Source organism: Scomber japonicus, chromosome 2, assembly GCF_027409825.1.
Source record: "Scomber japonicus isolate fScoJap1 chromosome 2, fScoJap1.pri, whole genome shotgun sequence".
In the NCBI taxonomy this organism is placed as follows: Eukaryota; Metazoa; Chordata; class Actinopteri; order Scombriformes; family Scombridae; genus Scomber; species Scomber japonicus.
In genome coordinates this window covers 20,522,638-20,542,675 of record NC_070579.1, presented here as the reverse complement: position 1 = coordinate 20,542,675, position 20,038 = coordinate 20,522,638, and the positions used below count along the sequence as shown (strand labels likewise).

Sequence of the window (20,038 nt, the reverse complement as noted above, 5' to 3'; positions counted from 1 at the left end):
TAGAGACATTTTACTGAAATGTCTGTTAAAAACCCAGAAATGTTCCGGTGCTGTGATGATGATAGAATGGACTGGTGGTTTAACTTTAATGTCTTTAAGTTTGTTAAATATGTATCTGAAGCCTGGAAAAAGCATCAGGATGGTTTATGTGTTTAATTGCTCTAATGTCTGTTATCTGGTTTCATTTGTTATTATTTGTTCCTTTTTTTTGTTTTGGTGTCTTGTAAGCACTTCTGGTGCATGGCATGTTAATAAAAACAAACAAACAATCAAATCAATCTTTGGAGTGGCAGCTACTTAAAAAAAGTTTCATATTCACTGTGAAATTTTCAGATATTCCCAACTGAAAAAACATCTCTGTTAGGCTGAATGTTCTTCTATAATTTAAAGCACTGTGAACTAGTTTGTATCACCTCCTCCTCTGATGTAGAAATGGCACATTCAGGAGAAAATCAGGCAGACGGTTTTGACATTATGTGCTTTAAAGTTTGAATGGGAGGATCAGAAGTGCTTCGCTGCTGTGTAAGCTGGGTTTGTGCCTTGTGTCAGATTCAGCTTGTCAGTCAGCAACAGAAAACCATCACTTGAATAAAATGTGTGAATTCCCAAAAGCATACATTTTATGTTGAGTGCATAATTAACTTTTCCTCACAGTAGATTGACATTTTTATTATTTATTTACTTTGTTTGCAGACTTTGTGAATAGGAACATGTTTGCCTGTGACTTGGCAGTCTTTTCAGGGTGTCCCTCTGCTTCTCACCTGATGCATTGTGGGACTGACAGCAGGACTTGTGATCTTGTAACCCTGCAAGCCTTTAAAGAAAAAAAAACTGATTGATGGATTGAAGGTGCATGACAAAGCACATTATTTGGCCACTACAGTGTTTGAGTAAAGCATGAAGCTGTGAAAATTATAGTTTCAGGGTTGGAAGCAAAGAGAGGGAAAATAGATATATGAGAACAAAATGTTTTGAAAGACCAAAGAAAAGAGATTAAAAGCCTTTACTAGGCATATTGGTGGTTTAAAATTTATTTTACAATTTTGTCATCAGACTGGCATATCACAACCTCTTGATTTTGTGTTATTCTGTGTGTTCTAAAATACTCTTCAAACTTACTATCAAGTCAAGAGGTTGTTGTACAGGGGACTACTCTGTGGAGACTGAGAACATAATCACTCTTATTAGTCTTTGCAGTAGTTTCTAAACAGACTACCTTAACTGTAGTCTTTGGGGCAAAGTAACATGCTGCCATGTGCTTTGAGGTGGCTTATTGACATGTTTTATAAGATATATCTTTAGATACACACACAATACTTGTAAGTAAAAAAAAATTGTTGGTTTGGCTCTGCACATGAGATTTGTTGACAGTAAGACAAATATGGAAAATCGTCAGTCAAATCCTTGAATGAATGGATTATACCTGATTCTATACAATTCACTGTACTGGCTCCCTCAACAGGTCAGAGCAATATTTATGAAAAAGGTTTTTCAAACAGAGCAAAAATGTTTCATTTCACAGACTGTTTTCCTTCATCCTCATTCTCTTGTTATCTAAACCTCGTTGATTAGCTAGACATTTTCGTCACCTTCTCTCCACACATAATTACTGTCAGTTCTTACTGCCAACTTGTTTCCTCAGGATGATCAGACACGCTTCAATGATTTTTTTCCTCAAGCTGGAAAACAAAACAGAAATTGTGGACTGTCCTGTTTTTCATTTGAAAAAAAAAGAAAGCTACCACAGTGTTTTGAATTCATTGTTGACAATGATTATAAGCTTATCTGTTAGAATATTATGACTTTTATGCTTGACCATTCTCAAAAGGTATGCTGTCTATGCTTTAGCGGTGAATTGAATGTTTTTCTTAAGGTTTTTAATTCAACCACCAAGGCTGCCCTTTAGCAAGGCTTTTCATGTTTGGTCTCTGGTCAAAGGAGCCTCAGAGCAGCTTCGCTTCACTGACTGACAATTCTACAAATCTCTGAAGACATTCTCACCTCCACCTCAAGCACAGATTCAAGCTGAACACCACAAGTGGACTTATTAGTAAAGTTCATTTATATTACACCTCCACAGAGTGCTTCACAATAAATTAGTAAAGTCAAAGATATAATAACAAGAAATAATAAAACACAGGAGAAAAAAACCCCAACTTAAAATGTAAAATAACCCATGCTACCTAAATGTCAGAAAAGATAGGTTTGAACTAGCAGTGGCATTTTGGACAATTTGTAAGCCGATCAAAGAAGATTTATTCAGGCAGATAAAAAGAGAAATACAGTAGTCTACACATCAAAAACATAAATAAATAAAAGTATCTCCAATTCAGCTCTTGACACAACAAACCTGAGTTCGGTTATGTTTCTTAAGTAGGAGAGTCAAGTCAGAGTCCTATATGCATCAAAATCAGTGGATTGGTCAAAAATCACATGAAGGTTACGGAGACTAGACTGAAAAGATGAGGATAAGGCAACAAGATTCTGCCTGATCATGAAGTAAAAATGGTTATTAGGAGCAATTATCTGCATTTAAACAGGTGTTCAATATAGAGCTATAATATCAATATATCAAGCTCATCGGGTTTAAAGGAAATGCATAACTGCTTGTCATCAGTGTACAAATGATAGGAGATGTTGCTGAAACTACCAATAATTTGTCCTAATGCAGCATATATATGGATAATAAAATAGGCCCCAGGACCGATCCTTGGGGGACAATTCATGATAAAGCAGCAATGTCCAACATAAGTTCACCAACAGAGACTGAGAAAATCCTATCAATGAGATACGAGGAGGACCACCCCAATGTAGTCCCAGAAATGCCCACCAGGTGTTTTATTGTTTAATTCATAAAAACAGATCGAAATTTGTCAAACACCCTGCGCAATCCAGTGCTTCAATAAGTTTCTTTTCAAAACTTTTTCTACATTTTTAGGGAAGAAATGGAGTTTAGAAATATAGCTCTCTGACAGGGAGAGGTCCAGGTTTGGTTTCAACAATCATTAGACAATATACTGCTTAAAATAGCAGGGGACAACCCTGATAAAAAAGCAGTTGATAATATTAAGTGAACAGGGATTGATGAATTAAAAAACCTTAAGAACAAAAAGGTTATTAGGACATCTAGTGGGCTTGATGAGAGTTTCATTTTTCCTACTAAGGTTGTAACATCGTCTATAGAGACAAGAAAAAATAAATCCAAGACAATGAGTTAGAAGAACCACTAATGAACCATTATAAAGAATTATTAAAACATTTTAGAAAGTTATTTGAGTCACTGTTGGAGAAAATTGGCACATCTAGAGTGCCTGTAGAGACAATATTGTTTATTTGGATCAAACAGGACTTTATGATTTCTCTTGCTGGAGGGTGTTAGATTATAGAAAGAAGAAGATAGATTACATGCAGATATTATTTACACCACAGTGTTCAATCAAATGTTTGCTTTCCTCCATCGTTCCCCTTATGAGATATCATTATATTGCTGCACTCATTGGCTATGGTGTAGTCATGTGTTTTAACAGTCAGTTTATACATTTTTTCTCACTCAATTTTCCAATACACCCAGCGGGAACAAAAACACAATTGAATGCATGTGATAAGGGTTCCTGAGGGGTTATTGCATATCAGTTAGAACAGACATGCCCTCAGATGCAAACACACTTACACAGACATACAAGCCTTCAAGCAGTGTTAATTAGCATTTCTGTTTACCGTTATTTCTTTTTCAGCTTCCCTTGAGAGGGATTATGGTCAATCAAAATTAATGTTATCTGCTGGTTTCGGATTATTAACTGTTAGATTATGATTAGCACATGCACATTAAAGTAAAAAATATGTGAAAACTATATTTCTATATTTTATAAATTCAGATATGGATTCCATGAGGAGGTTTTTGAGGTTGTTTGGACAACAATTTAATGCCTCTAAATAAAACAAGATAAAAGGGTTAGGGTTGAAGCACAAACTGCACTCAGAAAAGTGTTTTTAGGTAAACCAGCTATTAATGGTAATGTCCCACCAATTTAGAGTTGTGTAACACTTTAAAATGTTTCATGAAATTCATTCAAATGTTCCACATGCCATGAAGAACCCATATTTAACATGTGTTCACAATCACACTGATATCAGAGTCACTGAAATGCACTACTTTCTTCTTATGCCATGTGAGACAGTATCTGAACCTGTTTGCTGTCTTCACATTAACTGACTGAGTCACAGTCTATGACTCACAGTCTGGAGGAGTGTGCCATCTGTGTAAACAGGGACTAAAATGCAGTGAAGCTCTCAGACTAACATTGTGTCTAATATGTTTTTTATTATTACCTCATTAAAATCCTATTGGCACTTTTAGTAGTAACTAAAAATCTGGTCCAGGAACAGAGTGGTATTTTTTCAAAAAACAATCTTGGAAGAAATGCTATACGTTTTATCTGAGTCTAAACTTTACTCCATTGTCATGCAGTTGACATTATGCTGAAAGCCCCACATAAAGCTAATACATTAATCTTGAGTCAAGACTATTTTTTCTATTATATCCAGGTCAAAAGTGATCTTTAAACCTATATCTGTGCAAATGTTTTTCGTTTGACATCACTTCACCCAAGGGTGCAGGTAGAAGAGCCCTCACAAAATTTGTGCCTATTTAAATTACAGATGTTACGCTTCATTATGCTGATTAGATTCATGGAGCTGATGTTGAGACATTTTGCATTTTTTTCTTTACCTCAGAATACCACATCTGTAAAAAAGAGACTTATGGCACAACAACAAATCCTTTACTCCAAAGACACAACATCTAATGACTACTCCACCAGCACTGGTCTGGTGATAACCAAATTAACCCACAATGCAGCCACATCCCTGCTCTCTGTTCCCCAAGACTCGTCGTTGTCTTCTTCTTACTGCTAAAAGGGGGAGTCATTTGCATGCAAATCACAGACTTCACTTTCTCTCTCTTGCTTAATCAACTGCCAGACAATTACATTAGCTGCAGTATTCACCTAATTGCTAAGTGAAAAATATTCCTAGCTGTGACTCAAGCTGAAGAAAATCATTGGCCCAGCTCTTGCACATTGTGTTTGTGTCACTAAGCACACTTTTATACCACAGCTCTGCTTCGCCACAACACAAGTATGCTTCAACCCCTCGAAATGTGGCCCCCACATTTGAGCATTGTAGTGGTAGGAGGTGTTGGATGTTGTGAGAAGGTGAAATAAACCAGAGTATGAAGTGGAAAGCAGATTAAGTCTAGGACAGAATCCACTGCTCTCTTCCAGACGTCTAGTCTCACAGGTTGAGCACAAAACATCAGACCCAAGGGCATCAATTCACTGAACTCAAAAATGGAACAAAACTGAAAAATAAGTCACACAATATGACAAATACTTGGAACTTAATGAAACTATTAGATAAATTAGAATATATTTTGTAGCAACAGGATCGTGCATGACTATGAATATTGTAAGAATTCAAAAAGTCAGACAAGCATGCAAGCTCTCTCTCTCTCTCTCACACACACACAGAAGGTAACAGGTGTAGTATATCACAGACATCAAAGAGCTCTTTCTGTGCAGCTAATTCTCCTCCTGTGCTATTATGTCATCACGCTAATATATATATATATTTGTGACTGCTTGTGCCAATTTGGGCCTTTTATGCAACACCTGTGCCATTGTGTGCCTTTCTGAGCCCTCTTATTAGAGGATAGAATTATAACATTTTGGAAAAGTTTACATGCAAGCCTGAATGCAATACTGCTGTTCTCCTAAAACGGAGAGAAACGTTCAACTGAAAACTGAATTACTTTTGTATCCCGGGGTGAAAGAAGAATTAGTGATGTAATAACACATTAGCCCCAAATCTGCATTAGATGAGATTTACAGTCACTCATTCTTTCCATAAATTAATTTTCTTCATTGGCAGGGTTTACTCAGTGTAGCTAATTGCATTTCCTGGTGTTTGGAGGTGTTTCACACAGTGTTTTTTTGGACCACCAGGAAGCCAGGAGTCTGGATCAACAATCAACCAAGAATTTCTTAAAACCACTTCAGTGAAATTAGTGACTCAGTTAACTAGAGTCACCACAGCTCTGTACAAGATAGGATGTTAAGGCTGATATATGTGCACCCACACATCCACACACAATCTCCCTCCTATCTGAGTGACAGAAAGGATCAAGAAAACAATCCACATGTCCAGAACATGCTCCTATGCGTGTATGGTACATGTTGATTCCCTCTTCCATTACCTGTTGTGTGCTTGGAATATCACTTCACCAATATGAAATCTTATTTTCAGCCAAAAGATAAGATGGCATAGAAAGTGACAGATGGATATGATCAAGTCACTGCATAATACTGTGTCATGTAAACCATTAGATGGCAATGAAGTTACAGCATACATCCAATATAACACAACATCAACTGAAATAATAGTCATAAAACTAGATTTTGACACTGGACCTGAAGATAAGTTCTTAATGCAAGACCCATAAAGCCTTATTGGTGTATTTTAATATCATGATCCTCACTTGCACAGGACAGTTAAACATGTTAAATCAAACTGTAAGTGTGATGTTCAATCAAGCCTAGGCCGATATGAATTTTCTATTTTAAGTCTATAGTAATATAATATGCATTATGTATACTGTAAAATGTTGTATATGCCTGCTTCATGTTCCTGCCAACTGCGCAGCTCTATGTTCTGAATGAGAAATATCTCACTGAAGCACAACATTAATCACCTCTTCTGTTTTAAAGTGTATTTAATGTTTAGATTGAAATGCTGCTGTGGTGTGCCATACCTCACATCTTATTATTCTTTTCAAATAGAAACTTGTGAATGTCCAGCTATCCAGTTTGAGAATCAATATAGTGACTTGGACTACAGTAGCTATAATAAATCCCTCGTAAGCATGTTTTTGAACTCACCTCGGTGAAGAGTTTTCAATTCTCTTTTGGCTCAGAAGAATGAAAACTAAATATACGTACCGCACAACTCTTAAACACATCCTTTGAAAGGCACGTCACAAACAAAACTGTATTTGCACTGAATACAAAGAACACAAGTTTATTTTCTTAAATTGTTTTGTCTCTAAAAAATTTGTATTTACGATTGAATTTACAGTTGTGAGTCGATATTTGTTAATTTGATCCAAACAGAAACATTTATTTTACAGCTAACTGACAAAATCCAAAAGCAAAACATGTGATAAATGTGATGGCAAACAAACAAAATGATAACAAATCAAAGAGACAGTGCAATTTCTGGCAGGTGATAATTATTTTAAAAGTCAGCCCTGGTCATGCTGTTAATGCTCAGACCTGGTTCACGCTGAGCTGAGGCTACATATGTTTGTGCTTCGGCTGCTGGCTTGCAGCTGTTGCCTGTCCTGGGGTATGAATCTGCACCTGGACCACGAGCTCTCCTTCGTCAGTGACAGGATATGGTGGCAAGTCTCTGAATGACACACAGACCCATTTTTTAAATCTCCATGTAAACGAATGTGGGTAACTGTGAGTAACAGTTTCATTAAGATTGAAAAATGCTGCAAAAACCAGGTGTTGCCTAGAAATGCACTGGGTAAAAAGTACTTAATATTTTTGCTGATGCTGTTTTTAATGGGGGAAAAAAAAAAAAAATAACACAGGAGTCAAGTAAAATTGCACCTTGTCTGGGTCTGTCCTCGCGCATCCATGTCTTGCAGTTCTTTTCTCGACAGATGCTCAACGATGGCCACGCCGAGGCAGTCTCCCAGGACGTTGACAGCTACGTTGCCACGGTCTCTGAGAGAAAACAAACAGCAGTTATAGATGAAAGCAGAGTATCCACATCTTTACACTCTGTTGTTTGATATCAGAAGCAAAATGAACAGGTGCAATTATCTCTGCCTGCCAAAATCACAGGTTAAACTTACAGCAGCCATTCTATAGCCAGCAAAAGGGAAGCTTCCCTCGCAGGTATTCCGATGACGGTCAAAATGAAGAGCGTGGTGACTGTCCCTGTGGCTGGGATCCCTGCTTCACCCACACTGGACACTGCAACTGTCATACTGCAGAGGAAACAGATGAGCATGAATTGCCACATAGTGGAGTAATTATGCTCATCTGTAAAATGAAAATATATATTCTTATATTACTGTTTAACTAAACATGAGCTACTTGCATGTTTTTAATACGATTCAACTGTAACAAATGCTTTTTAAGCACAACCAAAGTTGACACTTTTTCAATTATCAAACAGAGCAGGAAGAAATAAATTAATGATTGTGACTTACGCAATGGTGAATAACTGGCTCCATCTCAGATTAATGTGGTTGAGCTGGCCGATGAAAACTGCTGCAGCCATCTCATAAAGGGCTGTTCCGTCCATGTTGACATTGATCCCAATGGGCAGCATGAAGCGAGTGATTCTTTTATCAATCTTGTTTACTTCCTCGCAACAATGGAAAGTCAGAGCGAACGCGTAGCTTCAAGACACAGTGATCCTCCATTAGCTCTTAAATATCTACGTGTTTATCCTCTGTATCTAGCTGTCTCTCTCTGATATAACACTAATGAAAACTGAAATAAAGATCAAAGTTACAATTCGCCTACCTGCGTGAGATGAGTATGGCCCTAATTAAGGCGGGGGAAATCCCCTTAATGACGTTATAGGGGTTACGTCTCACACACACTAAATAGATCAGTGGCAGAACTATTCCTCCGTGGACCACAAGTCTGAAAAAGAGCAAAAACTGAAAGCTCTGAAAGCTGCTGATGATAGAAACAAAACCACTGACAGCAATAAATTGAATTCACAATCACAAGGTAACTGTAACAGTGGAAAAACACCGCATACCAGAAGAACCATACCAACATAACATACCCACTGATAACCACCGCCGTGAACTTTCCGAGCTTGAACACAGTCTCAAAGTCATCTCCAACCTCAACAACATAACTGGCAGTCATGAACATCACTCCTATTGGCAAGAAGCTGGAACATGAAGGAAGTGCTGCAATCAGTTTGTTAATGGAGAACAGCTTTACAAGAAAACGTATCAAAACTTTAAGACAAATGAAACAATGAAATAGATTACCATTACAAAAAACTAACAACAAATAACAATATGTAACAATAACTGAACATGGAACCATTTAGAAAGACGAAAAATGTTAATCAGGGGCAGAAGTAGAGTGAAAGATGTGATATGCTGTAATCAGTTTTACTATTTTTGGTAATAACACACACAGAGAAAACAATCCACTTTAACAGGTCATTCAGTGCACATTGTAAGATATTTACTGTCTGTCTGTACATAGATAAAAACGTGGATGTGTAGAATGAATAAAATATTTTTAAAAATATTATACTGACTATGCAGAAGAAAATCACACGTGACATTTGGTCTCACCCTATTATCAGTCTAACCACGTGTATGGTGGCTTCGTTGATGGCAGTCATAATATCCACAAAGAGTTTCCCTCTATCACCCATCTTCCTGAGGGCCAGTCCAAAGATAAAAGACCAGACAATCACTCCCAAAGTATTCAGGCCATCAATCTGATTGCCCACCAGACGCACTTCTGTGGTTTTCTGAAACAAGACGACCCACTCAGTGAGAACAATGGTCTGATGAGAGCAACTTACTATATTATCTGCACATGGATGGTGGAGAATGAAAAACTGTTTACTGTTTCCAGGCTGGAATTTTGATCGGGTACTTCAACTTCAAACTCCACTCTCTGAGTCTTGTACTAAGAAATAAACAAATAAACAAATCATAAATATGACACAGTCTCCATCACACGAGGAAATAGCATGCATATCACACCCCGAGCAATAAAACATACCTGTTGAAAGCTTGCCAGAACCAGATTTTGTGGCACCATGTTTCTATAGAGAGTAAACAAGACTTAAAGATGATAAGTAAAAATATGCCTATAATGCAGAATATAATGTAACGTTTGTCTAACTTTATACATTACCTCTGTGTAATAAAACACTGACAGATGTAGCCCTAAAGACATACTAGTGATTTGAATTGTCTGATGAAGTGTTTCAGCATTTTCTGAAACATTACTGGCTGAACTGGAAATGATGGGCTACGGGAATGCACGCTCTCTTCTCACCTTATTAGATCCAGCAAGGCGTTGACTGTGTTGAAGCTTTCATCATCATCATCATCGTCAATATCCACAGGAGTTTTACCGACCCCAGGCTTGATCAATAGCACAAAGATTAATCCTACAACGCAAAATCCAGGATTGAACGCAGAAAGAAGCAAAAACAGCATGTGTCTACAGCCGTTTTCACCTTGGCTGAGCACAATGAGACACAACAGCTGGGTTAAAATGTTGCGCTGTAAGTGATGCATCAGCTCTTTGATTTAAGTGAAACTGAACAGATTTTGTGGAAAACTTGCAATACGTGGACAAGGCTTCAGAAAAGTTTTTAAAGAGCAGTCCCGATCTTTCTTCAGTTGTGGATGAGACGAGGACATATGCCTAAGGGTCAGAGTGAGACGTATCATCTCTCACACTTCATCTGTTAAAAGTGGAGCTGTAATAAGTAGGGTAGTAATAATGTTACAAGAGTTTTCATTGTTGATTACTCCATCGATTAGAGTTTGCTCTAAAGGAAACAGAAAAAGAGCTTGACATGACGTTTTTTAGTCTTTAACCCTGGGATGTACTACAGAGGGACTATAACACGTTAGTTAATTCATATTTGGGACCTTGACGTTTAGATCAGGATGTGGTAAGATCTGCTATGGTGAGTCAGGTCAATGATGGATAAAACAATTGGGAAGGGGGTTCCTTCTCAGGGAAAAAGAAATGAGAGAGATCATAGGATGTGTATTTATTTATATGTATTTAACTCTCTTCCAATAAAAAAACAAAAAATATCATATTAGATTGACTAGGGAATACAATTATTACAACTAATTATATCAATTATTTCATTCAGCTGTTTCAGTAGCACTTCATAAAAGACATAATCTTTACATGGTAAAGAAACTGTGGAAGACATTTAACCTTCACATTCATAAAAGCTTCCAGTCATACCTGTTCACTAATTATTTGTTTCTATGATAAAAATGAAAGTGGTAATGATTTATTTTCCAGGTCCTCTAATTTCCTGGAATAATTCAAGAGTAATTTGCAGTGGTTCATTTCTAGAATATTTTACAGAGAGCTGTGTAAATTGGCACAAATTCTAAAAAGGAAAAAAGGTTTTAATTGGTAAGTATCCACTCATTATATTTGGATTCATATGCAGTTGTTAATTTGCAAAAAATTAGAATACATTAGACTCTTAACACTGACAAAAAAACCTTAGTGTTCAGTGTGCAGTTTTGTATGTTAAGCTACATATTAGCATGTTTCATTGTTTCTTAAAAACTATTTTTTGATGCACGGTATTTCTTACCTGTGGTCACAGACATAAGAGTGGTTGTGACAAAGTACACCACTGCACGCATAGTAATTCTTCTGGAGGTGCCAAGACTCAGACTAGCAACTCCTGTTGGAAATAACAACACATGGTGAGATCTACAGACCAAAGATAAAAGGATCAATATATTCCTATATAGTTACTGTAACAAACAGCATGGCTATTTTAAATGCTATGTGTATAATTTGCATAAAGTAAAGTAAAAGTTATTGTATCACTATGTAAGATTTATCGGCCTCCAGATTGTAACCAAATAAGTACCCCTGCCCTCACCCTTCCCTTTCAAGCATGTAGGAGAACCTACAGTGGCTGTGAAACTTGCAAAACATGCAAAGGACTCTCCCAAGAGCCAGTGTTTGGTTTGTCTGTTCTGAGCTACAACATGGCGGGCTCCGTGGAAGAGGACCTGCTCCCTATGTACATGTAAGGGGCTCATTCTAAGGAAACGAAGTTCTCATTTTCAGATGATTATACGCTAATTAAAACATACTGATGATTATTATACTCCATTTCTGCCAAGTCCGTTCTGCTAGATGCCAGCAAATGTTACACACTGGTCCTTTAAGAGAGTGAGAAATACACGTGTGGTGTGGCTCACCTGTTATGACACTTGTCGCAATGAGAGGAACGGTAACTAACTGAAGCATCCGCATGAGTACTTCTCCCGGAAAGCCAATGTAGATCTTCTCAAGGCTTGTCAGAACGATGAAAGTCTTCAGAGTCATGCCGAGAGCAACTCCTGTAAGACAAAAACATACAAATATTACTCTGAGCATATAATTTAACATTACGTGTGCAGTACAGTATGTCTGAGTATCAGTCCAAAGGTTTGCAATCATATAAGAAAAAATGAAAAGAGAAACAGTCCTTGCTGTTCCAGCTGGAGCATGTAATGATTGGCACTTTTGCTTGTAAAATGACTTCAATGATTAACCAATTATCACAGCTGTGTTTTTTTTTCCGTTTACCAACTAATCAATTAATTAACTGATCATTTCAGCTCTACCGTACTATACAACATAAGTTTCAACTGATTGAACAGTGAACAGTGAACAGTAACAAAAAAGGTCAAACTACACTGTGCTACCAAAATGTTAAAATTTAGAAAAGAGACTGTGTTAAGAGAGACATACAGTCTTCTTCTGTCACTGACTAAAATTTATAATGAAACCCATTTTTGTTTTGGGCCATTAATGTTGTCTCTCTCTTATTCTCTCTTATTTATATTACTTTATTTTTTATTACTTATTTATTAAAATTTTCTAAACATTATATATTCCTTATTTTCTCTCACGTGCACTGGTCTCAGTTTTTGTCTTTTCATTTGTTCTTTGTTTTTGTTCTCTCATCGTTTTTATTCATTTTCTGTATGTTGTCAGAGTTCTGTTTTATAATCACCTTTCAATCAACTGTAAAGCACTTTGAACTACGTTAGTCTGTATGAAAGGTGTTATATAAAGAGTGTTGGGGAGTAACTTGTTACATGTAACAGTGTTATATAATTTAAAGCTACTCTTCCCTTTCTTGCATTTCACACAGCACTTTGAAAAAACTTGAACAGCAACAACCCCTCCTCCCTCCTATGTCCCACCCCTGCACTTCCTTCCCCTCCGCGAATGTGCATATATATATAGTTTTGTTTTTCCCCGTGGGAGCGGCTGGAGGTGGAAGCCGTGGCCCGCTTTTGTCGGTCATTATCAGTCGCTACTGTCTGTTTACGGCTATCTTCGTGGATCATGGATGTATTATAATGCCGTGGATGCACAACAGACTCTCTTCCGGGAGGGTGCCTGCGATTACGTAATGCAGAAGGGGAAAACAGGCAGGTCGCTTGGCCAATCATATCATTCGGACCGAATGATATGATTGGTCAGAGTTTTCACAGAATATTATGAGAATGGAATAATGATTAGTTTCTATGCCTGTTGGATCTCTCTAACATTTAAGAGTGCCATTACTTTATGGCATTTTAACCTAAACAAAAAAGCCTGTAAACATGTAACAAAGGTAAGGGTAGCTTTAATGACAAAATAAATGTAACTGTAATCTGTTACAGTTACTGAGAAAAAATGTGGAACTAAATTACAGTTACTTAATTAGTTGATGGTTTCAAAGGGGATTACATCTGAAGTCAGACCTTTAAGACTTTGCTCAGGAGGGTTTCCTCCTCATTTTTTAATATTTAACATGTTACTGAATGTCACAGTATCAATTAAACCGATGCCAAACTTTTGACTTTTTTCATAAATCTTATTTTATATTCCAAAATCTACATGAACAAATGAATACATTTTCAAATGAGAGATGAATCTTGCTTTATAAGAAATGATCTCCTTTATAAATCATATCAGTGTCCATGAAAAACACCCAAACTTAGATTTTGGTGCTTAATAACATTTGTTAAAAGTAATCATTAAGTAATGAAATGTCATAAGTTGCATCCATTACTTTGATAAAGTTATTAAAATAGTTACATTACATTTTAAATAAGGTAACTACTAATCTGTAGTGTAGTATTACATTTCCAAAGTAACCTTCCCAACCCTGTATATAGGTTGATTGATTGGTAGAGCAAGTGCAGTGATATAAACTGTCCGCTAGATGGTGCTGTTTAGCCGGGGGTGATGAGACACATTAATCGCATGGTTGCCCTGGCAACAGGATGTGCAACCAATGCCATGGCATAGACTGTATGTAACGTGGCCTCATAAGTGAAATTCTCTATACTGTGCTTATGTGGACGTTAACTTCACCGTGAATTAGTCAAATGTCAGATGGTGTTAAGCATGTATTTAAGTGTGGCAGAATCAGAGGGTATTGTCATATTTTAGTTAGGAGTAAGTTATTAATTAGCCGGGTTAGTTAAACTATGAGCTAATTCACTATAACATTCACTAACCCAACAACAACAACAACAGCAGCAACAACAAACATATTTGTTTGAATTAGCTGACCTAGCCAAGTCACAGACCTTTGCACAGCAAGAAACTAGCAGCTATGACAGTGATGTTATGGAGGCATCACTTACCCAGAACAACGCCAACCAGGCTGGACACTGTTAACATCTTTTTGGTCTGGGCGATGTAAGTCCAGCATTTTCTGCACGAACTTTCTCCTTGACCTTCCATTTTAATGCAGTCTGAAAGAAAAATGATTTACGTTAGCTATGTAGCTAATTATCAAGATCTGAACACTCTGCTACTTATTGAAAGTAGTATTTTAACAGTAAGCACAGATACGGCATCTGGTACATTGTATGGGTTAACATATTAGGTCGATACTTACAATACTACGAAGATAGATGAAAGTCAGTCTTGAGGTTTTCCTCTTGTGGTGAGTTTTGTAACGTTATTCAGCCTCAGTGTCTGTTGTGGTTCAAAGTGAATCCACATAGAAACATTTGAAAGTAAACATGATGAAACCTAATGTGTCCCAACGATTAAAACTGTGTCCAGTGGGAAAACAGGTGGTTGCTTGAGAAAGACTCCACAGGCTGACTTATGACAGGTCGCTAGACAGAAATACCGCGTTTTAGACATAAAACAAACCTACTTACTTTGATTTCGCGCACATGGAGTTTTGTTATGTCTAGGAGTCTCGGAAACTGTCATATTTTGTCGTGCATTGTGAATAGGTAGTGTTACTACCGTTGTTTCTCTGAACTTCCTTATTGATATTGGTAATTGATAATGGTCTGTAACTTTAGATAACGTTTACGTCCTTGTTTAATTAGTTCCGGTGGGGATGATATGTAATTAAACAAGCGGCTGGAGGATAGCATCTGGTTGTCATGGAGACGAGTGACTGAAACCTTTCACCAAAGCATAAATGGAAAAGTAACAGTTACAGTGATTAAACTAGCTAGTCCACCTAGAGTTACAACCAAGGGGGGAGTTGTGGGTTCTCCGAGTGAGGACCACTTCCGCGTTCAAAAAGCTGCAGTTCCCCCCGCGGCCTCTGGGGGCTGGTCCCGGAAGTGAGCAATTTCCCATTGAGCCCCATGTTAAAATAGCCGACTTTACAGCTTAAAAAAACATATTTAAAGCCTGGTCCCTTTGACTTTTTTGGTCTTTACCGATAGTTTCCACCTCAGTGAACACTCTGGGGGGGGTGAATTTTTTTGTATTTTTTTTGTTTAAGTGTTATTTAGGCTTAAAATTCTGGCATAAATTAGGGCGTGGCTACGTTGAGTCACAGGTTCATAGACTGTTGCCAGCAGTTAGCTCTATGCTAAAGCATCGGTTGGGCTAGGCTAGGCTAGGCTACACCCAGAGGTCCGCGGCTACATCCAGCAGACAGGCGCTGCGGTGTCCGTGTTTGTTTGCCTATTTTCGGGTAGTTTTTAGCTGGCAATATGGCGAGTTGTGCTGTTGATTGTACTAACCGACCGACAAAGGATTCTGTGTTGCAGTTTTTTCGGTGAGTAAACTGTAGTACTATTTTACCCATAGACTGTATAAAATATATGTTACCTGGATTTTGGCACTGTATAATGACTTTATGACAGATGACCAGAGCAGCTAATGTTAGCTGCTGTTGTGGTGTGTTTTGTGTTCTCAGAGTCCGTTTAATGCGGGATATAATATAGAATATACATAATGTTGTGTATTATCTTTCATTTAATATTATTATTATTATTATTGTCTTTCGTTTAATAATACTTATATACAGTGTCAAGAGTAACTTAAATGAATAAGGGTTAGGGTTAGTGATCTGTGTTGTATTGGTGATACTGATCTCAGAAATGTTCAAAAACAAGATCAGAGCACCCATAAATAAATACAATTTATGTTTCTTATTATATTCATTGTTGGTATTATTATTAAAGGTGAACTGTGTAACTTTGTTATTTAGGAACTTTTTATCAAGCAAAGCCCTTTTTATTACTCCATATCCTCAAATAGCTGTTAGTATCAAAACGGTTTGTGACCTCTGATCTATAAGTTGCTGAGCACCTATATGTGTCATTTTAAAGTTTCCCTCTAGGTGATCCAGACAGGCTGGACAAGTGGGTTGTCAGCATGAGGAGACAGAACTGGACCCTGCTCTCCAGCCCCCCCAATCCTGCCCTGTGCTTTCAATAAAATCTGTATTGAGCATGAACTCAGCGTCTGCCTGCCACCTGTTGTCACAGATACTCAGAAATGTTCTTTTTTCTGACTTTCTTAAAACTAGATGTATAACATGCATCTTAAACCTTAATTAATCTTAAAATCAGTTAATCATGTGGAGAGATTTCTCATGCAGGTAGATAATTATCTACATAATAGAGTTCTACCGTTAGTAAAGGTAAGACATAGACATATGATTTAGCACATTTGAAAAAAATATTTACTTGTAAAGACTTTCTAAGGTCCCATGGACTCCCTGGAAAGGTCAAAAAACAGAAACACTGTTGTGAGAATTTTTACAATTTTAAGTAACACTTTGCAATTGGTGGGTAAAAACTTGAGCTTTAATGGTTAATATTTGAGTTTAAGTTGATATTCCTTTTAACTGACTATGACATTTTTAACATTTTCAGTAAGTGTAGAAGACAAAAGGAGTGCAATTATGAAAATTATTTATTTGAACATGAGGTACTCTTTAAATGAACAGACAATGAACAAACAAAACAATCAGTATATATAATAAATAATAAATAAACTTTTAAAATAAAATAAAAAAATAGGGGCAGTGTTTGGCTCAGTTGGTGGAGCGCCCTATGTGAGGCTGTAGTCCTTGCTGCGGGCGGTCCGGGCGTGGAAGCTGGCCGGGGGCCTGGTCTGGGCAACCAGCAGAGGCTGGACGGTGCCTGGCTGGGGCCTGGGCAGCTTTCTTTTCCATTTTCTAAATATAAAGAAAGACAAACATTTTGTAACCAGTGGTGTACAAAGTATTGAAAAGCCTTACTTCAGTAAAAGTAGCCTACTAATACCACACTGTGAAAATACTCCACTACAAAGACCTGCATTCAAAACCTCACTTTTGTGAAAGTGTTAACATTAAGTTTTATCTGCAAAATGCAATTAAGTATAAAAGTAAAAACAGTCCCTCTCTGTTTTACTGTTATAGAATGTTTGTGGATTGATATCACTGATGAATCACTGCATATGATGCATTTTATTGCTGAGGCTGTTTAAGTTTAGCACAATTTAACAATTAAATGTACTATTGAGTCGATTTATCTATATCTATCCCTGTCATGTGAGGACCCTGTATCTCACTTCTTTTAAAAAAATATTTAAGTGTATAAAATGCTTAACAGACTTTCTTTACATTATTCTACATAGTAATTTCACAGAGTAGTAACGTTTAACCCTCAGATCCTGTTGCCACATTTTATGGACCATCAGATTTTTCATTTGGCTGTGATCATGCTATAATGTTCATAGGTTGCAGAGAGGTGGCTTTTGCAAGGTACATCACGCTCCTTAAAGATCTCCTGTCTGCGTCATGGTCTGCACCTTATAATTCTCTGTGTATCGCGGCTCCCGGGGTAGCTAAAGCTACTCGCGCTGCCCCCAGGGGACTCAACGCCCCCTGGGGCGCGCTGGGGGGGATCGAGCTGAGGGATTTCATCAGGCTGATGATACTGGAAGTGATTTTGTCTCTGATTTTCACCAGATTTAACATTTGATCAACATTTGCCGTAAAAAAAAACTAAAACGAGAACCAGTCCCAGAAGCTCCAGCTCCAACAAAAAATAAATATTGTAATACCTATTTTAACTTTATCATGGTGTGTGTTTGCAAACAACAGGAGGACGTTAGTCATTTCTAACAGGATCTGAGGATTAAGATGAGTTTTGGTCCCCAGCGGACTTATTTAACTTTATCTCTTATGTAGTATAATCTCAATAAAACATTATTTCAAGTGCTGCAGCGTTATATTTGTTTTATAAGGAACTTAACGTTACCTGCGGTCGAGTCGCTGTCAGGTCGCTGTGCTGGAGGCTGGACTGCCGGGTAGCTGCTGCCAGTAGCTGCTTGTTAGCCTAGCCTAGCTGATTAGCCTCAGGCTAGCTCCGTTCGGTGCGGTTAATTCGAGTTCAGTGGGCGGGATCTCGGCCGGCTGACCCCGGCTGACCCGTAGAGTTACCGCCTCTCCTCCAAATATGGAAAATACACGCCCACTAAAATCCAAGATGGCGCAGTCCTAATGCCCATAGTAGAGTCACAAAACACACTCTCCCAAACCAATGGGTGACGTCACGGGTGCTACGTCCATTCTTTTTACAGTCTATGGTTACAACTGGCAAGTGTTGTCAGAGCTTTATAGGCGTAATGGGGAAAAAAACAAATCAAAGGTTTTATCACAATGTAAATAAATGTCACTGAGGTCAAAAGACATACACCAGCGCAGGTAATAATAACTTTAAATATATAGCACTTTTCAAAATAACTGTTACAAAATCCTTCACAAGCAAGGACAAAGAAAAGAAAAGAATACAAAATCACAGTCCACAAATAAAATAACCCATAAAACAATGAAAACAGATAAAATAATTAAACAAAAGCCATAGAGTAGGAGTACCTTTCCCGAGACACTTTAAAAGAAGGGAGTGAATTATCCTCAGCCAAAGCCCTGTTCCTTCAGCCTTGACAGGGGAATAGCCAACAGGGCCTTATTAGAGGATCTGAAGCTACGGGTTGGTGAATAATGATTTAGTTTGGTGCCATATCGTACAGGGCCTTAAAAGTCATGAGTAACATTTTCAATTTAATTCTACAACAGACAGGCAAACAGTGATGGGAAGCTAAGATATATGATCATGCTGGTAAGATCATGCTTTTGTGATCTGGTTAAAAGTCTGGTGGCTGGATTTTGGACACTCTGAAGCCCTGCAATACAATAATCCAGACGAGAAGTGATGAACGCATACTGTAAATCACTCTTTAAAATCTTTCTTTGTAGTTGTTTTCAATAAGAGTGAGGCTTCTGCTCGGGTTACTAAGCATTTTGCGCTTTGCAACCTGTTATTAATGAACTGCCTTCAAATTCAATAAGATCTTGAAAATCCATTTCAGAGGAGAAATTTGGTAGAGAAACAACAAGTCAAAGAGGTTAGGCCAGATCAACCCGACGTCAAAATCAGACAATGGTTACAACACAAACGCTTGGCTAGCTGGAAGCAATCATCAAGTAAATGCTGCAATTTGCTTAACATACTTACTATTGAAAACAGCAGGGATAAATACAGCATGGACTGTGACAGGAGTTAGGGACATGAATTTTATTATATGAGAAGATTAAGAAATGTAAAAATAAATGAGTATGACAGCGTGTGTTGAGAATACACATGCTGCATGGCAGGCAGAGTTAACATCGCTATGCAACTGGATGAAGGCCACAGGATTGGTCTGAGGAAACACAATGAAGAGGTGGATAACAGACAAATTTGATCAAAGATAATTGACTGTGTTAAATTCTGTGGGGGCTTGTGCAGCCACAATGAGACTGAATCCTCAAATGACGGGGTTCAAGGGTAGGGTTAGAGTTAGGGTTGGTTCAAGTAGATAAACAGTCTGTAAAAACATAAATGTGCATGACTGAACACACTAAAGCAACTTCCAAATACTTTTTCCAACATTTTAAATAGAGTGAATAGGGAATC

General features: G+C 37.6%; 1 protein-coding gene across 1 annotated transcript; it reads right to left on the bottom strand.

The window, feature by feature from the left end:
- Window positions 1-7,349: 7,349 nt before the first annotated feature.
- On the bottom strand, window positions 7,350-14,570 carry LOC128365804 (excitatory amino acid transporter 3-like). The gene is made up of 13 exons (XM_053326396.1): window positions 14,471-14,570; window positions 12,041-12,181; window positions 11,419-11,511; window positions 10,119-10,233; window positions 9,840-9,882; window positions 9,724-9,743; window positions 9,401-9,631; window positions 8,872-8,982; window positions 8,601-8,723; window positions 8,282-8,473; window positions 7,922-8,056; window positions 7,674-7,790; window positions 7,350-7,464 (listed from the first exon to the last, which is right to left on the bottom strand). The coding sequence occupies exons 1-13, from the start codon at window positions 14,568-14,570 to the stop codon at window positions 7,350-7,352; spliced, it is 1,536 nt and encodes a 511-aa protein (XP_053182371.1).
- Between the last annotated feature and the right edge of the window lie 5,468 nt (window positions 14,571-20,038).